This window comes from Lucilia cuprina, chromosome 6 (assembly GCF_022045245.1).
Source record: "Lucilia cuprina isolate Lc7/37 chromosome 6, ASM2204524v1, whole genome shotgun sequence".
Lineage (NCBI taxonomy): Eukaryota > Metazoa > Arthropoda > Insecta > Diptera > Calliphoridae > Lucilia > Lucilia cuprina.
In genome coordinates, this window is record NC_060954.1 from 16,624,242 (window position 1) to 16,633,970 (window position 9,729).

Here is a 9,729-nt window from a genome sequence, read left to right on the forward strand (position 1 = left end):
ATAGTCTAGTCTATAGTCTAGTCTATAGTCTAGTCTATAGTCTAGTCTATAGTCTAGTCTATAGTCTAGTCTATAGTCTAGTCTATAGTCTAGTCTATAGTCTAGCCTATAGTCTAGTCTATAGTCTAGTCTATAGTCTAGTCTATAGTCTAGTATATAGTCTAGTCTATAGTCTAGTCTATAGTCTAGCCTATAGTCTAGTCTATAGTCTAGTCTATAGTCTAGTCTATAGTCTAGTATATAGTCTAGTCTATAGTCTAGTCTATAGTCTAGTCCATAGTCTAGTCTATAGTCTAGTCTATAGTCTAGTCTATAGTCTAGTATATAGTCTAGACTATAGTCTAGTCTATAGTCTAGTCTATAGTCTAGTCTATAATCTAGTCTATAGTCTAGTCTATAGTCTAGTCTTTAGTATAATCTATAGTCTGGTGAATTATCTAGTCAAGAATCTAGACTATAGTCCACAGTTTACCGTATGGTCGATCTAAAAGAAGTGCAACTTCCTTTAGAAAATTACTTCCCCATTACTAAAAATGGGATTTTCATAGTAGGGGCATGGCAAAGAACATTGCTAATATTCATATAAAAATCACGAAACTACTTTTTCCCTCACCTTAACTTAACCTTATAATAATATAAAACAATATATGTATTTTCTTTGGCTTTGTTTTTTACAACTCTTCTTTTGTTAATTTATTAACACGAAATGCTTCTAAAATATTTAACTTAATATTTAATTCAGCCTTTTTAGCCTGTGATACTTTACCGGCTCTTAAGCGTAACAAACGTCTTGTTTCGTCCTCCACAAATTTGTAACCACTTTTCATGATTTTCTCCATAAAAGTAATATAGGTTTTAGAACTTGCCATTTCCCAATCTTTTTTGAAATTTTCTAACAATTTTTTACCCTCAGCCAAACGTTCCTGTTGTTGAGAGTCTTCCAAGTTGGCAAAGTTCTTAGCTAAATCATTAAATTGTTTAAGACAGCCTTCGCGACCAATATACAAATCAGTATTGGAGCTAACAAAAGTCTTTATACTATCCACGCTAATATCCAAGTGAGAGGGTAAAGGTAAAGGTTTGTCCTCACCCTTACGAAATAGAAATATGGCGGGATAATTTTTCTCATCTACTTCGAAACGTTCAGCTAAAGCTTTATTTTCATTTTCACCATAATCCTTGACGCCCACGGTAGCAATTAAAAGGTCATCGGTGGCAGCATGAGCCGCTTTAGCAAAGGCTGCAAATGCTTCGTGTTTTTCACCATACGGATAGGCAATATCAAATTTAACCAAAGCATAAGGAAAACGTTTAATAGTTTTCTCAAATGTTATATCATCCAAATCCACACAACCCGGACAGTTATTGGCCCAAGTAACACAGCTCAAGAGGGCCAAATTGATGAAGACAAATAAAATAGGTTTTGGTAATACTTTGGTCATGATTTTTAGCACTTTGTTTAGTAATACTTTTTATTATTTAAATATACTTATTTACAGCAAACACCAGCAATTTTAAGTACTCTACTATCAACCGGCAATATGAAAACTGAAGTATGGCTAAAAGAAGTTAAAATATAAAATACAGAAAAAAATTATATTTCAAACATATATGAAGTTGTAGCTTAATGGCCAACATGCAAACACTCAGAGTCAGCATTTATTTGAAAACATATAATAATGACACATACACAGGGAGATACAAACGAACACATAAGTATTCACATTGTGGAAAATTAATGACTAGTACACTTTTGGTGTAGCCTACGGAGATGGTATTATAAGGTTCTCTTGTTGTTTGTAACACATAATAATAAATTCGTTAGTAACATAAAATCATGGCTAATATATAGGCAGATCCATAGACTAGTCAATTGATCAAAGGAAAGACTTGTCTATCTAAATACTTCCCCATTAACTAATCATAAACTAAATGATAAACCAGTACATATGTCCATATCCCCAGATTAGACAATAAACTAGTCCATAAGTTGATAGTCTAATCCCCAGATTAGACAATAAACTGGTCCATTAGTTGATAGTCTAATTCTTAGATTAGACAATTAACTAGTTCATAGTCCAGTCGATAGACTAGTAGACACTGAAGTCTATATATAAGTCTGTTGTACTATACGAAATGTTAGTGTAGAGACTAGTCTATATACTATTTCATAGATAATACGATGTATTAGTAGATATAAACAAGTACAAAGTCTAGTCAATAATTGACTAGTTAATGGACTAGTCGATAGACTGGTCAGTAAACTTGTCAATGGTCTATAGACTACTCGATAGACTGGTCTGTAGACTAGTCGATAGATTGGTCAATAGACTAGTCGATCAACTAGTCTACAATATACACCAAAGACTAGTCCATAGTTTTACTCCAGTCTAATAGATTAGTCGATATACTAGTCCATATAATAGTCAATAAACTAGTCCATAGACAGGAAGATAGTCTTGTCATTGAGTTGTCAATGGGCATGTCCAAAAGCTATACTTAGCCATACTTACTTGACTAGCCTATAGACTTATCTATAAGTTAGTCAATGGTCTAGTATATACACTCTTTAGACATTTTATAACCTAGCCGTAACAACTGACAAGACAATATGTCTAGTCAGTTTCCTGGACGTAATTTCTAAGAATTTCTCAATCATTGTTCGTGAGGAATGTTATTTCCGGAATAATTTTACTCTAAAAATACTTGGTTCTATCTTGGACAAATACCTGACAAGAAAAAGATCCAGGGTTTCATTGTCTTCCTCACATGCTCTACATTTGTCTGAAAAACGCACTTCCAATTTTGCAATTTTCGTCTTACTCTAATCTGAGTCATCCCATAGGATCTTTGTTTTATTATTCCTAGAGGCCTTTGGTATTCTCTCACCCATTTCATTATTACAGCTTTCGTTGCTTCTAATGATTTTGCGTTCATCAGGTAAACTACCTAGAGTTCTCTTCCCTTTAAACCTATTACATTGCACCTCTCGTTGCGACTACTCCCGAATGGACTGGTTTCCATACCTAGAAAGATTATTTTGTTGAAAATTTCTTACAATCCAAAACGGTCACAGATTTAATTTCATCACCTGATATCAACAAAATCGCCTTTTGGATGTCGGAAAAGCAATGTGGGCGCCATATTTATTCTAAACCAATTTCACATTCCGTTATTGATCAATAAATAGTCGACGAGTAATATCGACTTAACAGTTCAAAATTCCTAACAGCTGTACGGTTCTACGAAGTCGGGTTCTATCCACTGTACCTAAATAGTTCTTCTTCTCTGTTGTATTCTGTAAATAAAACAACAACATCATCGCAACCAGTTTTAAATGTCAATTTCTTATTCAAGCCACTGAAACTTCAATGGATTTTGTAAAAGAGAAAATTTATGTGTGTGTTTTAAGCCATGTTTAAATTGCTCTTTTTTCACTCTCTCTCTCTTTGTCTTTTGTATCTCTGCCATATGAATTGAGTTTAATGACGTTTATTTGTTTTGGAATCATGTGTATGGACCACGTCAGTAGTGTTGGCTATAATTGTGAGTATTTGCTTGGGAAAAAAACAAGAAACGTTCTCAACTTTTTTCTCTATTACAAATGTTGTTGTGTAGTTTCTAGATTAATCGCTTTTTTTCAAAGTTTGTTGTTTCAGCTGTAGTTTGAAGATTCTTTCTGTTGATGATTGATATATGTATGATACATTTGGTGTGTTTTTAATTGTTTAGATTTAGCAGTTTTTTAAATATTATAATAACGATTTATAAAAAATAGTAATTGAAATTCTTATTAACCTTTTAAAAAATACTTTCATCTTCAGGGTCAATAATATAAATGTATTGAAATAAAGTTGAAATTTCTATTTTAAGATTATACATTTTTATGGATATCGGTCATTGACACATACAAGTTTTGTGTTTTCTTTGTTGTAGTAAATATATTCTCTATTGATCAAATACACTCCTTTTTCTTCTTTTATATAAATAACAAATCCATGATTTTATGACATATGTAGTTGTCTTCCAGACAGTTTATTAAACTGTCTGGAAGACAACTACTAAACTACTATTACTAAATAGTAATCGCAAAATATCATTGAACCCTATTTATATACATTCAATAGATCAGACTATAGACTAGACTATAGTCTAGACTATTGACTAGACTATAGACTGGACTGTAGACTATAGACTAGACTATAGACTAGACTATAGACTAGACTATAGACTAGACTATAGACTAGACTATAGACTAGACTATAGACTAGACTATAGACTAGACTATAGACTAGACTATAGACTAGACTATAGACTAGACTATAGACTAGACTATAGACTAGACTATAGACTGGACTATTGTAAATGCTTAAAAACACCTTTTGTCTAATCTTTTTAAAAATGTATTTTATTATATCTAATAATTCGGGAGATAGTGAATATTGCCCAAAATAAAAAATTCGTCAGAGACATGGAGACGGCAAAGTCTACCTACCGATCAATAAATTTCAATTTTTGGACACCATATATATAATAACTCTTATAATTGCAGCATTTTAAATATTTACGCATGATATTTTAACCTTGACCATAAAAAAAGAAAATTAGTGGTAGAATCTGATAGCAATTTTCACATATGTTCAAATTTCAAATGTCTAATACTGACCCAATTTCTCATTTGTAATAAAATGAAATCAATTTAGAAAATTGGCCAATTTTCATTAAGTACCTGTGTCCACATTTTTAGGTTTCACCCCCTTACCCACTCTCACTCTCTCCCTTTCTCTTACTATTTTTATAAGGATGACAGGATATAAAAGTCATTTACACACAAAAACAAATAAACCAACAAACAAGGATATGTAGGCAAGTGTTTGTGTGTTGTGTACAAACATATACAATGAATATAATAATCATTATTGCGCCATTACATTTAAAGCTAAATTATATTGACCAAAATTTTTTTTTTGGGTTTTTGACAAAAAACCAAAAAAAAAAACTTTACAAACAAATTGCGTGCAATACATGTCCACCAAAAAAAAGACTGAACAAAAATTGGAAAAAATACACCGCGGCCAACTAAAAATTGGTAATTGTTATTTAAGTAACGGCCGGAAGGAGGCGACAAACCGCAAATAGAACATACTGGCATTATTAATGCTTTTGTTGTTGTAGTTGCTGTTGTCACTATTATTAGTTATTGTTGTAGAGAACCAACACATGTGTGTCATGCATGAATAATTTATTGTCAAATTTTCTATTTGGCCACCAAAAAAAAGACAAAAGAACGTAATTTTTGGTAAAAAAAATCCACCAAAAAACTTGAACACATTTATGATGATGGTGATGTATCAAATGCCAAATTTTCCAATTTCCCATTAACTATATAGAAAAAGGATATACACTTGCTAACATGCATGTATGAGAAATATTCCTTTGCGAGTACAAGTAAGACCTGAGTTTGTACTTGTTGTAAACATAGCAAATAGTTCATTTAACTGTCTAGTTGTTTTTTTTATATAGTTAAAAGGGAAGGAGTAGTTGTATACTAGGAGAGGGAGTAGTGGTATAAATATTATATGTGTGCAGACTGTTTTAGCCATTGGTCATAACAATGGCAATATTTGCTTTGTATTTCATTAACAATAAAAGTAATTTCACTTTTTATGAAAGTAATGTCCACAGAAGTATGATTTTGATCTAGGGAATACTAATAATACTTGTAGAAAAATATAAATATTTCCATATATTTCTTACTACAACACACACTATGTTTCAGGGGAATAGCGAGATTAAATCTAGAAAATATTTAAGATATTTAAGGCATTACATTTTAAGTAGTCCCCGCAATTTGTATATCCCAAAGGACATAAATTTTCCCTACTAGTTTTCAAAGCAATGCTTCGCAGAGCTTTCTGGCCATTCGTCAAAAGAGTTAAGGGATACGAATGTCGAGTGCTTTACGAGAACACTTGCCTTAACGGTGGTCTTTCCCATCCACTGGGTAGACTTGAGAACGCGCCCCTGAATCCTTCAATGAAGAACTTAGGTAGTAATTTTAGTGAATGGATGAGCCGGTCCATGGGGCATAACATCCAACACAACATTCATTCTAGTAGGCTGTTATACCACCGCTCCATTCATTCTTATTGTTGTTGATACCAACCCATTCCCAACACCTACCGCCACTGACACTTCTCTGAGGGGTATCTGTTGTATTTTTTGCAACACCACTGATTTTATCCCGAAATATAGATTATACCGTCTTTTAGACTTTTTACCAACATTCTCTACCCGAGATTTTTCTCATCGAAGCGATTTCTCCGAAGCGATCTTTCCAACAACCGGGGCAAAGCAATGTCCTATAAATAGGATCTTTGCATCGACCCGAGGTCAAATTACTCAAAGAAAAAATCAAATATATATTTGTCACTACCACCCCCGCAGGACTATGTCTATGACTCTTTTCATACCATAATAACCACAGCGTGTCGCTGTGTCCGGTACTTCGATCTATAGTCAAACATAAATGGAACACAACTCTTATGAATGGGTCGAAGGTAGTTATCTGGGACCGGCGCGGATACAGGGGTGATTTTACCCCCTCCCTCCAAAACCGAAAAACTTTCATATTTCTTCCTGATAGTACTTCTTTCTTAAAGATTGCGAGACTTGCTATCCAAATATTTTTTTAAGGCATTAACTAAAGAATAAGATGACAAAATTCAAGCGGTTTTGGAAACTGTTTTAAATCACAGGAATTTCGCAAAAAAAATTGGTCAAATTCAGAATGTTATTCACAATTGTATAAGAAAACAGTTTGAACATTAAGAAAACTGGACATAAGAGATATCATAAAATTTGCCTCCAAGTCAAGTGATTCTGTAGCAAAAAATTAGAGAAAAGGTAGATGTTACAGCAAGCCTAGCAACAGTAAAACGAAATGTAAGAAGGGCAAAAAAAAAAATAATAAAAGCCACTCCAATTGCCACTCGAAAAAAGAAATCCTCGTCAGTTTGCACGTGAACACATGGTTATAAAAAGCTATATCAACATATTGTTTTTTCGGATAAAAAATTTTTAATTTAGAAGGTCCAGATCGATATTATCATTATTTTTATGATTTTTGAAAGGAAGAGCTTAATTTTCATTAATCTAGTAAGATTTGTAATAATTGTAATACCATACTGGAAACGTTTACTTTTACATTTTCGGATATCTTCGAAACATTGCCGTGGATATTTAAAAAATATAATGCCCCGATCCATACCGCCTGGGCTGTAAAAGGGTGGATTTGAAGCCAGAATGTAAAAATTTTGGAGTGGCCTCCATAATTTTCTCACCTTTTTATTATTGAAAAAATTTCGGATATTCTTTCTCATAATGTGTATAGGTCGGGCAGACAGTATAACATAAAATAAGCCTAAATTGAAAGAAACTAAAAAGGCTTGGACCGAAATTTCCTTACAATAACTTAAGAATCTTTATAACTCTTTATCATCTCGAATTTTCGGAGATATATCAAGTAACGGCGGATATGTTTCTTACTAAATCTTTTCTAAAACCTTGTAAAAATGTTTATAAAATAAAAAAGTCTCATGAAAAATGTAATTTGTTGTTGTTTTTGTTAATTAAAGATGACGAAACTATTTATATGAGCGGTAGTGTATATTGAAACTTAGGAACTCTATTAGTTGAATTAAATATATCAATTTTGTATTGTTTGCCTCTTAGCCATCAGGAATAACATTGTTAAAATATGTTTTATGAAAGCTTACCATGATCACTTTCATTAGGTGTTTATAACCTGTGTTTGGTCCGTCCGGTGTTGGGTCCGTACATTATATTGTTTTAGAATCGTATTAGAATTTACGATATTGTGAGTCTTTTCGTAGACCCATCAATGTAATTTTAACATTTCCGAAAAAATTGGTTTTATAATAGCCCGTTATGTGCTATTATAAACTAAATTTGTCAATCGCAACTAAATCTCGATGGGCGCTAACTCATCTACCCCTTAAAATTGTATATATTTATGTATGTACCCTTGTGCATACAACTGCAAACACGAATACCAATCTAAATAATATCTATCAAGATACTAATGGTATCTCCTCCATTGCTAGTGTTTTTTTCAACTGAGCAACATTGTGCGTGACATTTTTTTTTTTGGTGGACAATTTCCATTTCACATACCCATACAAATATTTAAATACTATTGTCAAATTATTATTATTGTTCTTAATTCATACCATATTTTCGGTTAAGTTTTGCTATAGACCCCCCGACTCTTTCCTATATTTAAAAGAAACTGACACAAAATGCCAAACTAAAAAAAAAACTATTTTCAAATTGGTAGGAGTTACCAAAATGAAAGTAAAATAAAGAAAAGTGGTTATTGGTGGCACGCAGAATACTAAATGAAGCCACCTTGACCGATTGGCCCACCAAAACTCCGCTACCAACAACTGCTCTGTTATATTCTTATAAATTATTTGTTATGCATTATTTAATGGTTTTAGCAGTAATTTCATAGTAAACCTCAAAACCCCTATCCAAGAACAACAGTACATTCATTCAAATAATATTATTTATAAATAATTGGGAAAATTTTTAACCAACGAAATCTACAATTTAAAGTTTGAAGTTTTCTATGGTAATTTTCTAGTAATCGTTTTTTTTAACCAAATAAATAAACAGTTATTTCTTTACATAAAAGAAAAGGTATCCTTAAAACCGGAAGTCCCCATTGTGGGTGTTTAAGCTGTTTAATGTGACATTGTAGGAAAGAGTTTTGACATGTGTTAAATTTTTTTTTGGTATATCTTTCTTGGTCCGAACTTCGGCTATTATTGTCTTATTAACACGCACTAACTAACATTTCGTGCATTTAACTACGCATTTTAGTGAATATTAAAAAATATTCTTAATGTAACCACAAAATTTCTTTTCCATTTGTTAATTTCACACATAATTGTCTTAAGTTGTTGTCACTTAATTTGATATCGTTCATTGTCTTCTTCTTCTTTCTAATTTATTAATGAACATTCTTCTATTTACTATTTATTTAGTTTAGTTTTAACTATATTTTGAAATGATTCAAGACCTTGCGTTGACATAATTTCCATATCATTATCTTAACTATCCACTTTTCAACACGCAATTTCTATGGCTAATCAAATTTATATTTAATTCCAAATATTTGAAAAAAAAAATCTGTAGAAAAATTATATTAATAGGTGTATTTTACATAAGGGATAAGTTAGCACTTTATCATGACATTACAGTAACAACCAAAAGTATAGTAAACCCCCATATTCACCACCTCCAGTCTAGTGTATAGTCTAGTCTATATCTAGTCTATAGTCTTGTCTATAGTGTAGTCTATAGTCTATAGTCTAGTCTATATTCTCGTCTATAGTTTACTCTATAGTCTAGTCTATAGTCTAGTCTATAGTCTAGTCTATAGTCTAGTCTATAGTCTAGTCTAATTCTCGTCTATAGTCTAGTCTAATTCTCGTCCATAGTCTAGAATATAGTCTAGTCGATAGTCTAGTCTATAGTCTAGTCTATAGTACAGTCTATAGTCCAGTGTATAGTCTAGTCTATTGTCTAGCCTATAGTCTAGTCTGTAGCCTATTCTATAGTCTAGTCTGTAGTCTATAGTCTAGTCTATAGTCTAGTCTATTGTCTAGCCTATAGTCTAGTCTGTAGCCTATTCTATAGTCT

The 9,729-nt window shown here is 32.1% G+C and overlaps 1 protein-coding gene across 1 annotated transcript; it reads right to left on the reverse strand.

Annotated features, from left to right (window-relative positions):
* Positions 1–391: 391 nt before the first annotated feature.
* LOC111677578 (protein windbeutel) lies at positions 392–3,282 on the reverse strand. The gene is made up of 3 exons (XM_046954582.1): positions 3,092–3,282; positions 2,730–3,026; positions 392–1,559 (listed from the first exon to the last, which is right to left on the reverse strand). Exon 3 carries the CDS (start codon positions 1,440–1,442, stop codon positions 672–674), a length of 771 nt encoding a protein of 256 aa, XP_046810538.1. The 5' UTR covers positions 1,443–1,559; positions 2,730–3,026; positions 3,092–3,282; the 3' UTR covers positions 392–671.
* Between the last annotated feature and the right edge of the window lie 6,447 nt (positions 3,283–9,729).

Excerpts from the sequence above, each read along its gene's own strand:
- LOC111677578 (XM_046954582.1), bottom strand. The coding sequence starts at position 1,442 with ATGACCAAAGTATTACCAAAACCTATTTTATTTGTCTTCATCAATTTG.